Source organism: Dromiciops gliroides, chromosome 4 (assembly GCF_019393635.1).
Source record: "Dromiciops gliroides isolate mDroGli1 chromosome 4, mDroGli1.pri, whole genome shotgun sequence".
Lineage (NCBI taxonomy): Eukaryota > Metazoa > Chordata > Mammalia > Microbiotheria > Microbiotheriidae > Dromiciops > Dromiciops gliroides.
The window spans coordinates 270,892,541-270,914,009 of NC_057864.1; the positions used below are offsets into that span (position 1 = coordinate 270,892,541).

At 37.9% G+C, this 21,469-nt stretch overlaps 1 protein-coding gene across 1 annotated transcript in view; it reads left to right on the forward strand.

The window, feature by feature from the left end:
• EFHC1 (EF-hand domain containing 1) overlaps window positions 1–21,469 on the forward strand; it is a 79,291-nt gene that overhangs the window by 8,523 nt on the left and 49,299 nt on the right. The window contains exons 3-4 of the mRNA XM_043962547.1: window positions 13,275–13,562; window positions 19,844–19,993. Coding sequence (XP_043818482.1) covers window positions 13,275–13,562; window positions 19,844–19,993 — 438 coding nt within the window. The remainder of the gene's footprint in view (window positions 1–13,274; window positions 13,563–19,843; window positions 19,994–21,469) is intronic.

Consider the following 21,469-nt stretch of genomic DNA (forward strand, 5'->3'; position numbering starts at 1 on the left):
ATTCATTTATTTTCTCCAGAGTGAGGAAGAATAACATTGCAGTTACAGAATTCTAAGAAGCAAACATAATCTTATATACATAATAAAAAGGATCATGGAAATTACAACCCAGACATTATGAAGTGAATTACAGCAGTCTTGATGCATAAATAGGCGAAAACTCTCAGAGCTTACTTGTTAGCAAATTTCTTTTGATTCAGAAAAGGTGGGGAAATGGGGTATTCTAACTAATTGAATGTTGTTGTTGTTTTTCTCCCATTAAATGGCTACTAAATATAAAACACTTAGCTGCCCCAAATTTAAAGAATTAAAATGCAGTAACACTAAAACTATACTGCAGTGAATCTACTACTACATCTTTTATTTTACCTCTCCTTCTCTCCACTTACATGGCCACGATCTCCATTCAGTCCTGTCTAGACCATTGCCATAGCATTCTAATTGAGCTCCCTGCCTCAAGTCTCTCTGTTTCACCCTCTGCTTAGCTGCCAAAATGATATTCTTAAAGCACAAGTCTAACCATGATATACCCCTACTCAGTAAACGCCACAGGGCTTCTTATTCCCTCTAAGATCAACAAATTCCTTTGCTGAGCATTCAAAGCTCTTCACAACCTGGCCTCTCTTACTATACAATACTACCTTTCATATGTTCTATGGTCCATTCAAACTAGTTTTCGTGTTTCTGGCACATGATATTCCATTTCAATCTCTCTGCCTTTGCAAAGGTTGTCTCTTTCCTCACCTCCACCTCTTAGGATCAATCCCTGCTTTCTTTCAAAGCTCAATTAAAGCACCACCTCCTAAAATAGGCCTACTCCCTAAATTACTTTATAATTATTTTGTATAGGTTAATATGTTTACATATTATTTTCCCTGGTAGAATTTAAGCTCCCAGAGGGCAGATACTGTTTCATTTTGGTCTTTATAGTCCCATCACTCAACACAGTGCCTGGCCCATAGTAGGCATTTAATAAATACTTGCTGGGGGGCAGCTAGGTGGCACAGTGGATAAAGCAGGGGCCCTGGATTCAGGAGGACCTGAGTTCAAATACGGCCTTAGACACTTGACACTTAGTAGCTGTGTGACCCTGGGCAAGTCACTTAATCCTCCTTGCCCTGCAAAAATAAATAAATAAATACTTGCTAATGGAGAAAATTCAGGAACTTTTAGTATCCAAGGGAAAAGACTATGTAATAATGGTATTATTAATGATATTATTAGTGAGGAGGTTGAAATGGATCTATACTGATTCTATGGTATCCTTGAAGATACTTTTTTTTTTTTAAGTGAGGCAATTGGGGTTAAGTGACTTTATCATAATAAAAAAAAGTCACTGACATCATTCTTCACTTCTGGATTCCACTTCTTGTTTCAGGGAATAGACTTAAATGGGAAGTTCACTATGCTCTCAGATTTAACAATCTCAACATTAACTGATCTCTCCAGATTCCAATAGGTATAATTTATAAGAATGATTTGTAACTCTTATAAATTGTAACTCTGTAAAGTGAATTGTGATATTTATTTATAATAACAGAGCATTTCCACACAATTATTTAGGATAGAGGAAAGGTTCTCAGTTGATGGGCAATTTAGGGAATACAAATGCCTAAAGAGAAATCAGAAAGGGAGGTCAAAGTGCTTTAACATAAAATAAATCTTGAGCATAAACATTTTGAAACTCAAGTTAGGATCTTTTTCTAGCCCAGACAACTATGGTTAATATTAGTCTATAGTTGATAAACAGTTGCTATAATTTGCTTTGTTAGTTAAAATTTTCCTTTTATGTGTAATAGTTAATGGAATCTGGAGGAGTAAAGAGGTCTGGTTCAAAGCACTGACTTCCAAGGGCATAGTGCCAGTCCCCTTGTTTACTGAGTCTTTTCAAATGGCATTCACTTTATTATTTCAACTTGAGCATACTCAGCTACAGCCTGAAACAAGCATTTGTGGTAATAAGACAATTCTATCAGGGTACATAGTTGTGAGTGGGTGTCATCCCCAGGTATTGGGGTCTCTAATCACATCTGGGTGCTAGAAGCATAATTCATTTTATTTCTTACAATTTAGCATAGCCAGTTAACATGGGCATCCAACATGTTGGATGCAACAAATATCCCCAAACTATGAATATTAGCTATTGTAATCGAGAGAATTGATCCCAGGCAATCAGAGTCTCTGATTAAAGCTGAATGTTTGAAGAAAAGGATTTCTTCTGTAGGGCACAGACTCCAATTGCTGGTAGTGATATCTTCATTGGTTTACACCGAAAGATAGCTGGCACTGGTAGCAATGCCACAGTGATTGTGATGGTCTTTTACCAGGAGGGTATATGTAGCTTTGGTCTTGCTATTCCTCTCCCCAGAGGTTTTTTAAAATTTTTCTGATAATTCTGTCCTCCTAAATTTTCTCCTTCATGCTCATAACCCATGAGCAGGACAGCATAGTCCAAATATTGGTGGTGTTACTGAGTCTTTTTTTTTTTTTTTAGTGAGGCAATTGGGGTTAAGTGACTTGCCCAGGGTCACACAGCTAGTAAGTGTTAAGTATCTGAGGCCAGATTTGAACTCAGGTCCTCCTGACTCCAGGGCCGGTGCTCTATCCACTGTGCCATCTAGCTGCCCCGTTACTGAGTCTTTTAACTGTTCCTAGAAATTTATCTTTAATTCATAGATTCATAGACCCAGAGCTGGAAGGGACTTCAGAGATCAGCTAGTCCCAACTGATCCCCAGGCAGGTTAAGTTATACCCTAAAGGTCACTTAGGTAGGAAACATCAAGGGCCAGAATAAACCTAAGTGCTCTTGAGTCCACCGTCAATACCCTTTTCATAGGACTATGTTGCCTTTGATTTTACAAACAAGGATTAGGCACCTCCTATATACAAAGCGCTTTACTAGGCATTGAGAATATAAAGAAGAAAGAAAATAGACCATGTCCTCAAAGAGTTTACTTTCTGTGACTGGAAGACAATATGGACATTCAAAGTGACTTGAGAAAAGAGAGAGCGTTAACAACTAGGGGGATCAGGAAAGGCTTCCTTAAGGAAATGGCATCTTGGCTTAGCTGATCCTTTCAGAAAGCTTGGGAGTTTCAGATCTGCAGTAAGAAGCAGGTGAATTTTAGGGACTGGTGGGTGTGGGGTAGCCTATGCTACTACTGCACAGAATGGGAGACGAGATACCAGATTCGGGAAACAGCGGGTAGGCCATGTTGGGTGGACTGTGGAGAGTAGAAAGGGTAGTGCTCTGAATTGGGCAGGCTGAGTCAAGATGGTGAATGTCTTTCAATGCCAGGGTGAGTCAGTTCTATTTTATCTGAAAGACTCTAGGAAGGGACTAGAGTTTTTTTAAGTAGGGGACCAGCAAAGTCAGACCTGTAGGCTATGAAGATGATTTTGGCAGCTGTGGAAAAGGTGGATTGGAATGAGAAGAATCTGAAAACGGGGAGACCAATGAAGAGGTTGGTGCCGCAGTACAGTTGAGAGGTGATGAGGGTCTAACTCCAGAATGGCTTTACCTTTAGAAAGATGGAAGATAAGTGTTATACAAGAGTTGTCACTACTTGGATTGGATTGATTGGATACAAGGATTGAGGGAAAGGCAAGAACCAAATATACTATGGAGGTTTTCAGCTTGAGAGTGACCAGAAGAATTGTGTCCCCTCAACATAAATGGGGATATTTAGAGGAGGGACAGGTTTGGGGAGAAAATAATGAGGCAGCTAGGTGATACAGTAGATAAAATACTGGAATTAGAGTCAGGAAGACCTGAGTTCAAATCCAGCTTCAGATACTTAACTGGTTTTTCACCCTGGGCAAGACACTTAACCTCTGTTTGCATTGTTCTCCTCATTTTTTTTTTTGGTGGGGCAATGAGGGTTAAGTGACTTGCCCAGGGTCACACAGCTAGTGTCAAGTGTCCGAGGTCTAGTTTGAACTCAGGTCCTCCTGAATCCAGGGCAAGTGCTTTCCACCATGCCACCTAGCTGCCCCTAAAGGGATAAGCAAGGAAACTATTTTTTTTTTTTTTTTTGGTGGGGAACATTGAGGGTTAGTGATTTGCCCAGGGTCACACAGCTAGTAAGTGTCAAGTGTCTGAGGTCAAATTTGAACTCAGGTCCTCCTGGATTCAGGGCTGGTACTTTATCCACTGAGCCACCTAGCTGCCCCTGTTTTCCTCATTTTTAAAATAGGGATCATTTTAGCACCTCTCTCCCAGGGATTTTGTGAGGCTCAAATGAGATAATATATGTGAAGTGCTTTTCAAACCTTAAAGAACCATATAAATGCTACCTATTATGTTGTTATATTGAAGCTTATGATTAACATTAAGTATTATTTCCTGGACTGCAGACATTTTATTGTTAATATTGATTATTACCAATACACTTGTTAATATTTATTGTTATTAATAATAAGTCTATGGATTTGGGATTTGGAGAAATGAGAATCAGATTCATGGGAGTCGATGAGATCACTAATGTAAAGAGAAGACATGAGGGCCCTGGACAGAGTATTGGGGAAGACTCACAGTTACAAGCCAGGCGATATGGATGATGATTGAGCAAAGGAGACTTAAGAAGCAGTGAGGCAGGTAGAAGGGCTGGGAGAGAACAGTGTCATAGAAGCAAAGGGAGGAGAGAATATATGGGAGAGGTTGATTAATAACATCAAAAGCAGAATAAAGATCAATGATGATGACTAAAGGGGACTCAGAAATGGAGGCCAACCTATTTTAATATAAAATAATTCTTAAACATACACCTGTTAAATCTGAAGTTAGGACTTTCCATCACGAACAACTCTGTAGTATTGGTCTGTAGTTGGTAACAATTGGGAAAAAAAATTTGGTGATTTTCTTTTTCCATTACAAACATTTACAGATTACCCCAATTTTGTGAAAGGCCTTTTGTAACAAAGCAGTGAAGTAAAACTAATACTAGAGTGACGTCATCTGAAAGTGCATGCAACATGCCACATCTGTACCCCCTGCCCCCCACAGAAATCCATTTTTTCTCCCTCCCAGTTTTGCCTCTCTTGGAAAAAAGAAAAGGAAAGAAAAGAAAAACTAATTTCTTGTAACAGATATGCATAGTTTTCCAGAATCATGAATAGTCATTATACTGATCATAGTTCTTACAGCTTTGAAAGGTTTTTGTTTGTTTTACAGAGCTATAATTATGTAAGTTATTCTCCTGGTTCTTCTCATTTCATTCTTCATCAGGTTGTAAAGATCGTGAAAGTTGTTCATTTTTTATAATATTGATGCTATAGTTTAAATTGTTCTTTTTCTGATGATTTGACTCTGCATCAGTTCATAGAAGTCTTTCCATGTCTTTTTGAAGTAATGTGATAGCTCAGAGTAACTGTAAATAGCAATTCTTTCTGTTCTGGCCAGAAACCCTGAGGATTTTCCCCCTCCCAGACTGATTTTTTTTTTTTGAGTAGACAAAATAGGTCATCTTTTGCCTCATTTATTAAATTCACTGAATCACTGAATGGTTATTGCCTCAGACAAACTGAGACCTGAGAAAAACCTTAGCTTAAAAAGGCCAAAGTCTCTCACCGCACTGGGGGCCATCTCTAGTCATCTTGATCTATGTCTTGTCATTGGACTCAGATAACTCAGGAGGAAAGTGTGTGGCTTATGACTTTCACAGCCCTGCCTCACATAAATCCAATTCACTTGGAAGTCAAAACATCACTCTCCTGATGTCATTAGTCGTCTTCAAGAATGAAGGATGGTGGGGGCAGCTAGGTGGCTCAGTAGATAGAGTACCGGCCCTGGAGTCAGGAGTGCCTGAGTTCAAATCTGGCCTCAGACACTTGACACTTACTAGCTGTGTGACCCTGGGCAAGTCACTTAATTCCCATTGCCTCACCAAAAAAAAAAAATGAAGGATGAACAACGACAATAGTACCCCATCTTATTCATCTGCCACAAATTATTCAATCACAGTTCACATAAGCATCCCCTTAGTTTCCAGCTTTTAGCTACTACAAAAAGAGTTGCTATAAATATTTTTATATAGATAGGACTTTTCCCTCTTTGGGACATAAGCCTAATGTTGGTATAGCTGGACCAAAGGGTATGTGCTTTTTAGAAATTTGTTTCTAGGGGCAGCTAGGTGATGCAGTGGATAGAGCACTGGCCCTGGAGTCAGGAAGACCTGAGTTCAAGTGTGACCTCAGACACTTGTCATGTACTGGGCAAGTCACTTAACCCCAATTGCCTCACCCTCTCCCCCCCCCCCCCGAAAAAAAGTAATTTGTGTCTAATTCCAAATTGCTTTCCAGAATGATTTTCTTTTGAGATTCTTGACTTTTTTCCCTCTCTCCATATGAATTTTATTATTTTTCCCCAAGTAATTCTTTGGTAGTTTGATTGGTATGACATTGAAGAAGTAAACTAATTTAGTTTAAATTAGTGAACTAATTTAATACTATTGTCATTTTTATTGTTTCATCTTATCCATGAGCAAGTAATATTTTTTAAATTGTGTCTTTTCCTCTTGTAACAACAGCTGTTTGTACTTTTATTTTTACTTATATAGTACTCTCCTCATTGAAGTCTTGCTTTCTTATCTTTTACATTCTTATTAATCTTTCTTAATTTTTTTCTTTCTACCTTTTTTTTTTCCTTTCAGCTAAGACAAAACAAAAATTTGACTTTGGAAAAGCTAAGGCCTTACTTTGTTGTTGTTGTTTTTTTCTTTTGGTTGTGAGGTTGTAAACTTCTAGAAAGACAAGTCTTATACCAATTTCTGGGACTTATCTCTGACCTCATAGTATTTAAGGCGTTATTATTTTGTATTACTTCACAGTTAGGTTTTTACCCTTCTTATTCTATATAGTCTCTCTCATGAAAGTCTCTAGTAACTGCCAATTCCAGGAAAATTTTCTTTGTCACAAGTACTCATTGTCCTTTTTGTAAATTCTAGTGTGACTAGTTGATCCCTTTTCTAAGGTATCCTTCTTTCCTTCATAACATTCATGCCATCATTCTTTAATGGTTAATTTGGTCTCTTCTTCAGAGCCTTCTCACTATCTCATGTCACTTGTGTCATGTTGCCCTATTGTAGGACTGCTTGGTAATTTCTTAGGTGACCTCATTGATTCTATGCTGGCATCTCCTGTATCTGCTTTTATATTTCATTCCTGATGTTAAGTTTTCTTGTTTCTTTACAATAGAGCTATCTGAGAGTCTCATTGCCTCCAAACTTTATTTAGCCAAAATAGCTCTTCATTTTTCCTTCATACTCTTCTCTAACTGGTCATTTCAACATTACGGGGGCTTAAAAATCAAGAATTATCTGTCATTCCTCTCTTTATTTCTTTTACATTTAAGAAGTCAGCAAATCCTGATGCACTCTTTTTTTTTTTTTTTTTTGCAGGGCAATGGGGGTTAAGTGACTTGCCCAGGGTCACACAGCTAGTAAGTGTCAAGTGTCTGAGGCCAGATTTGAACTCAGGTCCTCCTGAATCCAGGGCTGGTGCTTTATCCACTGCGCCATCTAGCTGCCCCGCTGATGCACTCCTAATCAACCAACAAGCACTTTTAAAGTACCTGCTATATTTCAGGGGACTGTGCTAGGAGCTGTGGGGATAAAAAGACAAATGTGAAATAATTCTTGTTGTCAAAAAGTTTACTTTCATTGGAAGAGACAAAATGTACATATATAAGTATCAGATAATTCGAGGAGGTAGGGCACTAATATCTTGGAGGATCAAGAAAGGTTTCAAGTAGAAAGTGAGTCCTTCTACCTATTTTTTTTGGGGGGGGTTTTGCTGAGTCCTGAAGAAAATAAGGTACTCTAGTAGGCCGGAGTGACATGGGAGGGCATTCTAGTCATGAAGGACGACCAATGCAAAGTCACAGAAGCAGGAAATAGAAGGAGGCCAGTAGGGCTTCTCCATCGAGTGCCAAGAGAGCATAGGACAGGAAAGTGGCATATAATGATGCTGGGGAAATGATTTGGAGCTATGTAGAAGAGTTTATTTTTGAAGCTAATAGGGAGACCACATATTGAATAAAGGAGTGACAAAGTCAGACTTGTGCTTCAGGAAAATAATTGTGAGATCAGTGTGAAGGATGGAGTGGAAAGGGAAAGACTTCTGGCATCGACAGCAATTAGGCGTTTGCAATAATCCTGGTGAAAGGTGAAAAGGGGACGAACTAAGGTGGTGGCTGTATAAGGGGAAATAGATGATAGGAGAGAGGTAGGAATGGCAAGATTTGGCAACTGATTGGATATGTGGGATGAAGGAGAGTGAGGATTCGAAGAGGACAGTAAAACTGGGAACATGGGAGATTGGCACAGTGCCTGGTCCATGGTGGGCATGTAATAAGTGTTTATTGATTGATTGGTGGGAAGGATAGTGGCATCCTCTTCAGAATTAAGGAGGTAGGTTGGGTGGGGGTGGGGGCAGAGGTGGGAGAAGAAAATAAGTCATTTCACATGTGTTGAGTTTGAGATGGCTACAGGAACACCAAAATATTGAAAAGTCAGTCAGTGGTGGGAAACTAAACACTCAAGAGACTAGTGGTGTGATAGACTTGGGAGTCATCAGCCCAGAGGTGAGAGGTAATTCAACCCATGGAACCTAATGGGGTTATCATGAGAGTGACTGTAGAGAGAGAATAGAAAAGGGTCTACTAAAGGGCCTTAGGGTATACTCATGTTTAGGAGGACAGCATCTAAATGAAGAACCAGCAAAGGGTCCTGAGAAGGACCGTTCAGGCAGATAGGAAGTGCCTTCCAGAAATAGCTATCTACAAATTTAGTCTCAATCTGATCATGTCATTACTTTATCATTTACCTTCCTGTCTTAGCAAGCATTAAGCACCTACTACATGTGAGACACTGTGGCACATGCTGGGGATCAAAAGATTAAATATGAAAGACACAATTCCTGGCCTCAAAGAGCTTAACAAATATGATAATGTTTTTGTTGTTTAGTTATTTCAGTCATTTCTGACTCTTTGTGACCCTATTTGTTTTTTTCTTGGCAAAGATACTGGAATGGTTTGCCATTTCTTTCTCCACCCCATTTGACAGATGAAAAACTGAGGGTTAGGTGACTTGCCCAGGGTCACACAGCTAGTAAGTGTCTGAAGCCACATTTGAACTCAGGAAGATGAGTCTTCCTCACTCCAGGCCTTGTACTCTATCCACTGTGCCACCTAGCTGCCTAAGAATGAGGATACATGTCCATAAATTACTATAATGCAAGACTTGAGAGAATGCAGAGATAAAGGACAATTACAGATGAAGTTCAATGAGAAGTGTGAGGAGAGAGAGTTCCTTTCTAGCTTGGTAGGAGGAGGGATCTGCCGCTTCTATGAAATCTTCCCTGAGGGGGCAGCTAGGTGGCACAGTGGATAAAGCACCAGCCCTGGATTCAGGAGGACCTGAGTTCAAATATGACCTTAGACACTTGACACTTACTAGCTGTGTGACCCTGGGAAAGTCACTTAACCCTTATTGTCCTGCAAAAAAAAAAAGAAAATAAAAAAAGAAATTTTCCCTGAGTTGGTCTTTGAGCTCAAGGATGAGGAAAAGGTAAGAGTATTCCAGATGGTAACTTGAGCAAATGCATAGAGACTGGAGAGGGTTCATTTGAGAACTGGAGAGATAGTGTGCATGTTGTCTAATTTGACTGGCACATAAAACACAAAGAGAAGTGAGATCAGGCTAGAAAGGTAAGTTGGAACACTCACGATAAGTTATGTGATAATAATGATAGCATTCCACAGTGGATACAGTACCATCGTGGAATTAGGAAGACCTGAGTTTAAGTTCCTCTTCTGTCTCTTTGCCAGACAGACCGTGCAACCAACCCTAGGCAAGCCACTTCATAACTCCTCAAAGCCCCAGGCAACTATGTTGAAAAGCATTGTGGATTTGTTTGGGGTGCGGGGAGGAGTTTCTTCAGTAGATGAAACCTCTACCAAATGATAATAATGATGATGCTACTAATAATAGCAACAAATGTTCCCAAAATTATGCAGAATAAAAAGATAACAGAAGGGGACTTGGAAACAAATAAAATGCTTATATTTTAAGTATTATTGTTATATTATTAAAGTTAATATTCACATTTTTATGAAGTCTAATTAGAAACTTGAAGCTTTGTAAATGATTCTTTTTATTTGTTTGGGTTTTTTTTTTTGCGGGGGTAAGGGCAATGTGGGTTAAGTGACTTGCCCAAGGTCACACAGCTTGTAAGTGTCAAGTGTCTGACAGATTTGAACTCAAGTCCTCCTGAATCCAGGGCCGGTGCTTTATCCATTGCGCCATTTAGCTGCCCCCTGATGATTCTTTTTAATGGTGTTTTTTGGATTTGATGATGTTGATGGTTCCTAAGTTTAGAATAAAGAGAAAAGTTAGGTTGGAGGGCCATGAATGCTAGGATAAGTGGTCTGCTTTATTTGGTAGGCCATAGTTAAGTAGCTACTGAAGGTTTGAAGGAAAGAAGGAAGGAAGGAGAAGAGAAGAGAAGAGAAGAGAAGAGAAGAGAAGAGAAGAGAAGAGAAGAGAAGAGAAGAGGAAAAGAAAAGAAAAATTATAACCAGGTCTTTCTAAAGTAGACTGGCTATGGTGTGAAGGATAGATAAGGAAGGGGTGAGACTGGCAGCAGGAGAATACATTAGGAGGTGTTAGGATAATCCAGGAAAGGGGATAAGGGCCAGAATTGGGATGGTTATAGTGAGAGTGGGAAGTCAAAGGCAAGGATGAGTGGAAGATAATGAGGAAGTTTTCCATATAGGTTGCTGATGGGAAAAGGGATTGCTATCTAGACTAGCAAGGTGGTGTCAGTAGAAATGAGAAGATGGAAGAACAGCAGGTTTGGGGTAGGATCAGTATGGATATGTTGAGTTTGAGATGCCAGTGAGACATTCAGGTGAGGAGATCAAAAAAATATTTGGAATTGTGGGACTGGAGCTCTGTGGGAAGAACTGGGCTGAAGATACCAGTGTGAAAGTAATGCACATGGATGTGATCACCAGGAAACAGTATGGAGAGTTAGGAGAATTACACAGAACCTTAAGGAACATCCATCTTTAAGGGGTGGGAAGAGAACAAGGTAGATGGAAAACAATAAGGGCATACTTATTCAGAAGCCCATGGATGAGAGTATCAAGGAGGTGGGGCTAATAAGTGATAAGCAGGGTCAGATCCTTTCCAGATAGTACAAATACTGCTATAGCAACTGTTAACCTTACCATGTACCATGGATATTGTTTTCTTTTTTTGAGTATCTTACTAACTCTTCATAGCCCTTTGCATCAGATTCGGCATTTTCATCATAAACTTTAGGGCCTCGTTTTTTCCACGTTGTTCTAATCTTTCTCTTCATTTGATTGCTGATTTAGTTTTCTCTTTGCTTTGTGTGTCTACTTCCAACTTCATACCTTCTCCCATGATGTTTCCCATGCTTAGAGTGTTTTCATATTTCCCATTCTCCCAGTTTGACTTGTCTATATCGTCTTTGTTCCCTGGCACATTTTGTGCACTCAGATGTTGAAATAATAAAATAATTCTTTTAAAATATTCTGTGATGGATTAAGCATAGTTATATTATCAATTAACATCTGTGAACATTTATTAGTTTCAGAGGAAATGAACTTGTCCCAGGAGCCTTAAATTATCTTTTGGACACTAAAAATTATACTATGGTGCAATCTTGTTATCATTCCCAAAAATGCTGTGGGATCTAAAACATCAGCAAAGTTGGAATAGTTGAGATCTTTGAGGCCTTCTTATAGAAAGGGATAGTAAATGTCACAAAGCTTAAGCACTTAAAGGATAGGAGTGATAACTTACTCTATATAACTTTTTAAAGCAACCTAATGTTATTTAACATTTTAAAAACATTAATAAACATTTATTTTCTCTCTTATCTCACCACCCCTCCTTTCAATACCACACTGGAAAAAAGGAAAAGAAAAATGAAACCCTTGTAGGAAATATGTAAAGTAAAGCAAATGAAATTCACACATTGGACATGTCCAAAAATGTATGTTTTGTTCTGCATTAGAAGTCCTTCACTTGTCAAGAGGTAATTGGTATGCTACTTTATTGGGCTTCTGAGATTGTCGTATTTATCAGAATTCTTTGGTCTGCAAAGTTGTTTGTTTTTACAATGTTGTTATTATAGAAATTGTTCTCCTGTTTCTACTCACTTCACTCTGCATATAAGTCTTCCAAGGTTTCCCTGAAACATTTTTTTCATGCAATAATATTCCATTGCATTCATACACCATAATTCATTCAGCCATTCCCCAGTAGATGGACCTCTCCTTATTTTCCAGTTCTTTGCCACAAAAAAATGAGCTGATAAGCCAGTGATAAATATATCTGTGCAAATGGGTTCATTTCCTCTTTCTCTTTAGAAGTATAGGGCTAATGGTGGTGTTGCTGTGTCAAAGGGTATGAATAGTTTAGAGACTTTTGGAGCGTGGTTTAAATTGCTTTCTAGAAAGCCTGATCCAATTCACAACTCCACAAACAGTTATTAATACCCCTGTTTTCCAGTGGCCCCTCCAACATTTGCCACTTTCTTTTTTTGTCTTCTTTATTCTGTTTAACTCTTCCCATACTACAATCCTACTCCAATGACTCCTTGTGGTCTGGACATGGCCCTTGAAGGCTATGCTGAAGGAGTATAAGCTCTCACAGATCCTACCAAAAAGGATAGATTTCAGATATGAACTCAGCGATGGATTCTTTGTTTTTTATTGAAGAACCAGCATAGAGCTAAATTCGGAGAGGCTCGTCACTGGATTGGTTGCAGGGTTATGAACTTTTTGGTCACAGAAATTCTTTTTTTCCTATTTTTAAAAAATAATATTTTATTTTTCCCCAGTTATATACATAAAGGGCAATTTTTAACATTCATTAAAGTTTTTTTGAGTTAAATTTTTCTCTCTCCTTCCTTCACTTCCCCCCTCCCTGAGACTACAAGCAATTTGATAAAGGTTATACATGTTCAATCATGCAATATCACATTGGTCATGTCGTCACAGCAATTCTTTAAGAACATCTGCTAAGTGGTAGAGGAATTGTGAATTGCATTGGTGGAGTACTGACAAAGTCACTATGAGTCACTGAAGCGTCTCAGTGTATATATGTGTGTGTGTGTGTGTGTGTGTGTGTGTGTGTGTGCACATGTGTCTTAGTACATGAAAAGATTTAATATTATTTGATTGTAGCCTAAAATTGCCACCTTTTTTCTCCTCCTTTGGGGAGGAGTTTCTGTTTTTATAGGTATTGAAATTTAATGCATATTTCCAAGAGGATGTCCCTCTGTCTTCTGAGGAGCACTATAGGATCCGAAAGGTAGTCATCTATTATTATCTGGAGGATGACAGCATGTCAGTCATGGAGCCCGCTGTGGAAAACTCTGGAATTCCTCAGGGCAAATTCATCAAGCGCCAGAGACTGCCCAAGAATGACCGTGGGGACCATTACCACTGGAAAGACCTGAATAGGGGTATTAACATCACAATTTATGGAAAGACGTTCCGTATTGTTGACTGTGACCCTTTTACAAAGGTACGGAATGAGTTTTGGAATCTTGTTACCTTCAACATAATTTATTTTTAAAAGAGGCTACTTTCAATGAATAATAATAATTATTATTATTAATGATAATAAGCATCTCTATAGCATGTTAAGGCTTAGAAAGTAATTTACATATGTTATTTCATTTGGTCCTCACAACAATACTGTTAGGTAAGTATTATTATTATTATTATTATTATTATTATTATTATTTCCATTTTATGTTTGAGGAAACTCAGGCTAAGCAAGTTTAATTGGTAGAGAAAATTTCCTCACCAGGGAGTTAAGGGATTTGGCTACACCAGTGAAATCACAGATCAGGCCAAAAGAAAAAAGTAGAAAAAACAAATAGAATGTTAATTATGGCTTTGTTTATATGGACAACCTGTTTTGTGAGTAGATTCATTAATGAACTTTTGATCTGAGGGAGTCCCTTTAACGAATGAAATACTTAATGGTCCAGATCAAACAAAAATCAAGTACATAAAACCATCTGACTTATAGAATTGATAACTGACTTGATTATCATCATCACAGTCACAGAGTTGTCATAGCTTTAGCACTGTTCACCTCTCTGATTTTGCATCAGTTCATGACATTCTTCTCTATTAAGATGGAGCTCCACTACAGCTTATAAGCACCAATTTCTAGGTCATTTCCTCCTGTCTGTTCTTAAATCCTCCCTGGCAGCCTTGTGTATCTTTAGTGGCTAGTAGAGAAAGTTTGCTGCAGAAGCCACGTAGCTGACCCGTAACTGAGAGAAAAATCCCCTTTTGTTTGGTGATTTTCTGCATATAGAAAAGTAAGAGGAAACTCCATATTTATTTTTCAAGAAAATAAGGATCCTGGGAAGCACTATGATGATAATAATAAAAGTTCATATTCATTTAGGACTTTAAGGTTAAAACACTTTATAAACATGATTTCCTTTGATACTTCTAACAGCCCTGTGAAGAAGGTGCTATTTCACAGATGAATAAACTGAAACTCAGAAAGGGAAATTGACATACTTTAGAATCATACAGCCAGTAAGTCAGAAGTGGGATTCACATACAGCTCTTCCTAATTTCAAATCCACAACTCTTTTCCCTATGCTACACTATATCAGCATAGGTTGGGTGTTTTTTGTTTTTGCTTTGACCTTATATTTCTCCAGAAAATAAGCTATATATCCCTGGAATTATGTAAGCAGAACAGATGTTTAAAATGCCATTTTGAAAGTTTTCTTTTTTTTCCAAGTTAGCATGTAAGGATACTTTTCAACATTTTTTTTTTTTTTTAGTGAGGCAAGTGGGGTTAAGTGACTTGCCCAGGGTCACACAGCTAGTAAGTGTTAAGTGTCTGAAGCTGTATTTGATCTCAGGTACTCCTGACTCCAGGGCTGGTACTCTATCCACTGTGCCACCTAGCTGCCCCCTGTTCCTCGTATCTTACAGCACAACAGTATTCCATTACACTCATATATCAAAACTTGTTCAGCCTTTCCCCAATTGATGGGCATCCCCTCAATTTATAATTCTTTGCTACCACAAAGAGAGCTACTATAAATATTTCTGTACATGTGGGTCCTTTCTCTTTTTTATGATCTCTTTGGGATAGAGACCTAGTAGTGGTATTACTGGGGCAAAGGGTATGCACATTTCTATAGTTCTTTGGACATAATTCCAAATTGATCTCTAGAATGGTTGGATTAGTTCACAACTCCACTAACAATGCATTAGTGTTCCAATTTTTCCACATCTTCTCTAACATTTTTCTTTATTTAAATCCTACCCTGTATAATCCCAACATGGACTTATACAGGTTGGCTTCCATTCTCTTCAGAGAAGAGAATTTGCTCCACAGTGTCTTTAATTTGTTCTTGTTCTTATACTAATTTTTCAGAATTGAAATGAACTATAAAGATAAGAAGTAATATTGATTAATTATGAAAGTAATAAAAATTTTCCCCTGAACTTGGCTTTTTTCAGCATGGATTTATGGCTCAGTATTAGGAAAGGGGACACCCCAGGCTTAGCAGAAAGCTTCCCAGGAGTTTTTTCTTTTCAGGCAAGCCATTCCTCTGTTTTTTGAGCAGCAACTCCCAAAGAAAATACGGTTATATTGCAAACATTGGTGACCTATCCTTCATTTCACCAGCTACTTTGAGGAAAACTGATGTGCTGATTTTATGAACACATTTTTTTTACTTAAAATTTTTTTTCCTCAATTACATATAAAAATATTTTTTGAGTTCCAAATTTTTCTCTCACCCTCCCTTCCCTCCCCCTTCCTGAAGCCAGCAAGCAATTTGATATAGGTTATACATTACTATCATGTTAACCATATTTCCACATTAACCAGAACAAAAGGAAAGAGAAAGAAAGAATGAACAAAAACAATAACAAAAGAACAACAAAAAAGTGAAAATAGTATAATTCCATCTGCATTCAGACTCCATAGTTCTTTTTCTGAATGTGGAGAGTATTTTCCACCATAAGTCTTTTGGCATTGTCTTGGATCATTATATTGCTGAGAAGAGTTAAGTCTGTCACAGATGATCTTCACAAAATGTTGATCCTGTGTACAATGTTCTCTTGGTTCTACTCATTTCACTCAGCATCAGTTCATTTAAGTCTTTCCAGGTTTTTCTGAAATCCATCTGCTTATCATTTCTTATAGCACAATAGTATTCCATTACATTCATATACCACAACTTGTTTATCCATTCCTCAATTGATGAGCATCCCCTCAATTTCCAATTCTTTGATACCACAAAAAAAGAGCGGCTATGAATATTTTTGTACATTTGGGTCCCTTTCCCTTTTTTATGAACACATAATTTTTAACAAAAAAGCAAGCAATGTTTTTTCAATTATGTGATATCATTGTTGAACCACATGTGTTTAAGATTTTCAAAACAGAAAATAACCAGAGCCACAGACTTTAGGTATGCTGTGATTATTAAAATTAATGTAAATATTGTTTCTTATTAGAGGTTCATGTAGTCACTCAGACATACCTACATTTTGAGGGGGAATTGACTCACAGGAGAGTGAGGCATAACTCCAAATTATTTTACATTTTTTGTAAATATGTTAAATTTAACTGTTGATTTCATTGGTATTTCTAAGACATTGTTTAAGGATCTGAGTGTGGCAAAACATCTGACCCAGATAAATCCTGTATCTAACATTAACTGAATAAATTAAAAAAACAAGCTAGCCCTCTCAACTGGGCTTTACCTTTTGTTATTTATTTTTAAGTTGTTTTTTAAAATTATTTTATTTTTATTTTATTATATATATACATATATGTATATTCTTTTTCTTTCTTTTTTTTTTGTGGGGCAGTAAGGGTTAAGTGACTTGCCCAGGATCACACAGCTAGTAAGTACCAAGTGTCTGAGGCCTGATTTGAACCCAGGTCCTCCTGAATCCAGGGCCTGTGCTTCATCCACTGTGCCACCTAGATGCCCCCTTTTTTTTAAAATCACATTTTAACACTGGTCTAGAATTCTGAATAAGAAAATAATTTTGTTCCTATCATATCCTCAGATATAACTCTCTCTTTAACAAAAAAAACACAACAAAAGCTAGTATTGTAAAATCATAAAAGTAAGAATCTAAGAGCTCACAATGGTTTGGTCACTTTATTTTAATGATGAAGATTCTTGAGTACAGAGAATACTTAGGTATGGAGAATGACTTTTTCTAGAATTTTATAGCTAGTTAGAGTAGAACTTAAGCCAAGCTAGGTCTCCTGATTCTTCCAGTGAGGTCTTTTATATTTTTTCCTCTTTTTTCATTCTTTTGATTTTGTCTGATTGATTCTTCATGTCTCATGGAGTCATTAGTTTCCACTTATCCAATTCTAATTTTTAAGGAGTTTTTTTTTTCAGTTAGCTTTTTTTTTGCTGCCTTTTTCATTTTTTAAAAAATTGTGTGTGTGTGTGTGTGTGGCAATTGGGGTTAAGTGACTTGCCTAGGGTCACACAGCTAGTAATTGTTAAGTGTCTGAGACCAGATTTGAACTCAGGTCCTCCTGAATCCAGGGCTGGTGCTCTATCCACTGCGCCATCTAGCTGCCCCAGCCTTTTTCATTTTTAAGGAATTTTCATCAGTGTTTTTATACATATTTTTCCATTTTTTGTGTGATTCCTTTATTATGCTATTGATTCTTTTTTCAAGATTTTCTTGCATCTTTCTCATTTCTTTCCCCATTTTTTCTTCTACCTCTGTTATTTGATTTTTTTTTTTTTTTGGTGGGGCAATGAAGGTTAAGTGACTTGCCCAGGGTCACACAGTTAGTACGCGTCAAGTGTCTGTCGGATTTGAACTCAGGTCTTCCTGAATCCAGGGCTGGTGCTTTATCCACTGCACCACCTAGCTGCCCCTGTTATTTGATTTTTGAAGTCTTTTTTTGAGTTCTTCCAAGAGTTCTTTTTTGACTTGAAACCAAGTCCCATTTTTCTTTGAGGTTTTGAATATAGGCATATTAACATTGTTGACCTCTTCTGAGTTTGTGTTTTGATCTTCCCTGTCACCATAATAACTTTTGTTTTGTTTTGTTTGTTTTTTGGCGGGGTAATGAGGGTTAAGTGACTTGCCCAGGGTCAGACAGCTAGTGTCAAGTGTCTGAAGCCAGATTTGAACTCCGGTCCTCCTGAATCCAGGGCGGGTGCTCTATCCACTGCACCACCTAGCTACCCCCCATAATAACTTTTTATGGTCAGATTTTTTGTTTGTTTGTTTCTTGTTCTTTTTTTTCCCATCCTATTTTGTTACTTTTAAAGTTGAGCTCTGCTCCTAGGATGGAAGGTGCACTCTTCCAAAGCTTCTTATGGGAGGATTGCAGGCCCTGGCTGTTAGCCTGGTATTGCAGTAGGGTCACAGGGGAAGGAGTGTACCAGGGATCTTGTCTGGTACTATGCTGGAGCCTGTAGAGGTGGAGTGGCCCTGGTGTTGCACTGGGACCTTTGGAGGGGTGGGGAATGGGGTGGGAGGTAGGAGGGTTAGGGATAATAAGAGGGTAGCTATCCTCCTGGGGCTGCAGGGAGCTCCTGGTCATTCTCCTTGTGCTGCATTGGGACCTGGGTCTGGGTCGGGGGCATGAGGTTGGTCACTAACCTGCACTGGGGTTCAGCGCCTCCTCCTAGCTTACTTACTGAGGCAGTGCCTGATGCTGCCTTGCCAGTACACGACCTGCCCTGGACTGCCCTCCTTTCTGACCTGAATGAAATAGGCCTTTCCTGGTAACCTTCCAAATTGTCTTGGGTTGGAAAATTGTTTCATCTCATTTTTTTGTTGGTTCTGCCTTTCCAAAATTTGTTTTGAGGTGCTATTTTATAGTTGTTGGAGATGGATTTGGGAGAGTTCAGGCAATTTCCTATTTACTCTGTCATCTTGGCTCCCCTCATGATTCTTTACAAAAGCCTCATACTCTTTATTATGTCATACTACTAATATGCCCTAAAGCATCCTCTGCAGTTGTATTTCCAATTTTAAAATATGTTCGGATCTCAATCCAGTGTATTTCCCCATTCCTTTTCCCAGTTACTCTACCATTTATTGTCAAATCCGTGAGAATGTGAGCTCCTTCAAGGCAGCAATCATTCCCCCCCCCCTTTTCTTTGTATCCCTAGTGCTTAGTGAAGTGCCTGGCACTAAGTGCTTAATAAATGCCTGTTGATTGATTGATTAATTGAATGAAGCCTTTAAGGAGACAGAATGTCAAGATGAAAACAACAGTGACAGTAAAAACAATTTCATTACATTGATTTGAATGGACTAACAAAATGAAACTCAAGATTCGAATTCAAAAGTTTATCTTGACTTTTCTGTCCTTTTGACACTGTGGAGGGAAGTGCCAGGTTCCAACACTTGTAAGACATCTAGTTTGGCAACCAACTCAGGCCAGCTCCTTCTTGCTATCCACAAATAGACAGATGTTGGTTGGTGTCTACATCTCTTTTGTATTATTGGGTAGAACTGAGAAGTTTGAAGTTTTTTAAAAAGCCCAAGTATTAGTAGCTCAGGTTATGGAGAAGAAAGTATTATAATCTCCATTGTATAAATGGATGGATTAAAATGTGGTATTACATGACTTCCCCAGATTAGACTGGATGTGCTATTAGTTGAGTAGGCAGTAAGGTCAAGAGTTCCCTACTCCTAAACCTTATTTCATGTTATCTGTAACAATCAATAGTTTCTACTTGCCTAATTAGAGTTCATTTTACCTTCTATAATATTCCAGGAATATAAATGATTATTTTGTGTTTCGAATTAATTTAGGTATTTTTAGAGAGTCAAGGAATTGAAATTAATCCACCAGAGAAAATGGCTTTGGACCCATACACTGAAATACGGAAAAAACCTCTCCGCATGTATGTCACTCCATCAGACTTTGACCAATTTAAACAATTTCTCACCTTTGATAAAAAGGTAAGTGAACCTTAGTGGCTCTGATCCCCCTACCCTTTTTTTTTAACCAAAATTTTATTTATTTCTATTAGTAAATGTTTTTATTTAAAGTTTTGAGTTCCAAATTTTATCCCTCCCACCTTTCCTCCCCTGCCCCATCCCTGAAGTAGTAAGCAATCAGATATATCTGATACATATACAATTTTGTAAAACATTTCCATATTAGCCATTTTGTATAAGAAGATTCAAATAAAAAAGAGTGAAAGAAAGAAAAAGAAAGAGAAAGGGAGGAAGGGAGGAAGGGAGGAAGGAAGGAAGGAAGGAAGGAAGGAAGGAAGGAAGGAAGGAAGGAAGGAAGGAAGGAAGGAAGAGAAAGAAAGGAAGGAAGAAAGCTTTAGTCTGTATTCAATCAATACCAGTTCTTTCTCTGGAGACAGATGGTATGCTTTCAGATTGTCTTGAATCATTGTATTGCTGAGAGTAGTTAAGTCATTCACAGTTCTTCATCATACAGTATTCCTGTTACTGTGAACAGTGTTCTCCTGGTTCTGTTTACTTCACTATGCATCAGTTCGTGTAAGTCTTTCCAGGTTTTTCTGAAATCATCCTGCTTGTCATTTCTTATAGCACAATAATATTTTATTATAATCATATACCGCAGCTTGTTTAGCCATTTTCCAATTGATGGGCATCCCTTTGATGTCCAATTCTGAGCCACCACAAAAAGAGCTGCTGTAAATAATTTTGTACAAATAGTACCCTTTTTCTTTCTTTTTTTTTTTTGATGTCTTTGGAATATAAACTTATCAGTGGTATTGCTGGATCAGAGGGTATGCATGTTTTGATAGCCCTTTGGGCATAGTTCCAAATTGGTCTCTAGAATGGTTGGACTGGTTCACAACCCCACCAACAGTGGATTAGTGTACCCATTCTCCCACATCCCTTCCAACATCCATTCTTTTTTGTCTTATCAGCCATTCTGATAGCTGTGAGGTGGTACCCCAGAGTTGTTTAATTTGCATTTCTTTGATCAATAGTGATTTAGTCTGTTCCCCTATTCAAATTTTCCTGCCCATAGCAATGAATAGGCTATTTTGATAGATGAGATAAAACTTTGTTTTGTCCATTTAGGTATAATGCTCTCTGAATTCAGCCAGAATTATGGCTGTAGGAATACATTAGTTTTATGTCTGAGAGCCAACCCAATTTGTAGAATTGAGTTGAGTGAAATCACGTATAAAGTACTGAAGTTTTAAAGTAAAAAAGCCAAAATACATCAACAAAAACTTTTTTCCTTTTCGGGGTTATTATTATTTTTTAAACATTCATTTTTTTTTTTACTTTGAGTTCTGAATTCTCACTGTCCCATGGACCCCTTTCCCTGCTTATTGAGAACACAAGCAATACGATTCCATTTATATATGTGAAGTCATACAAGACAATTTTTTATTAGCTATGTTAGAAAAAAACACAAAGAAGAAAAATAAAGTGAAAAAA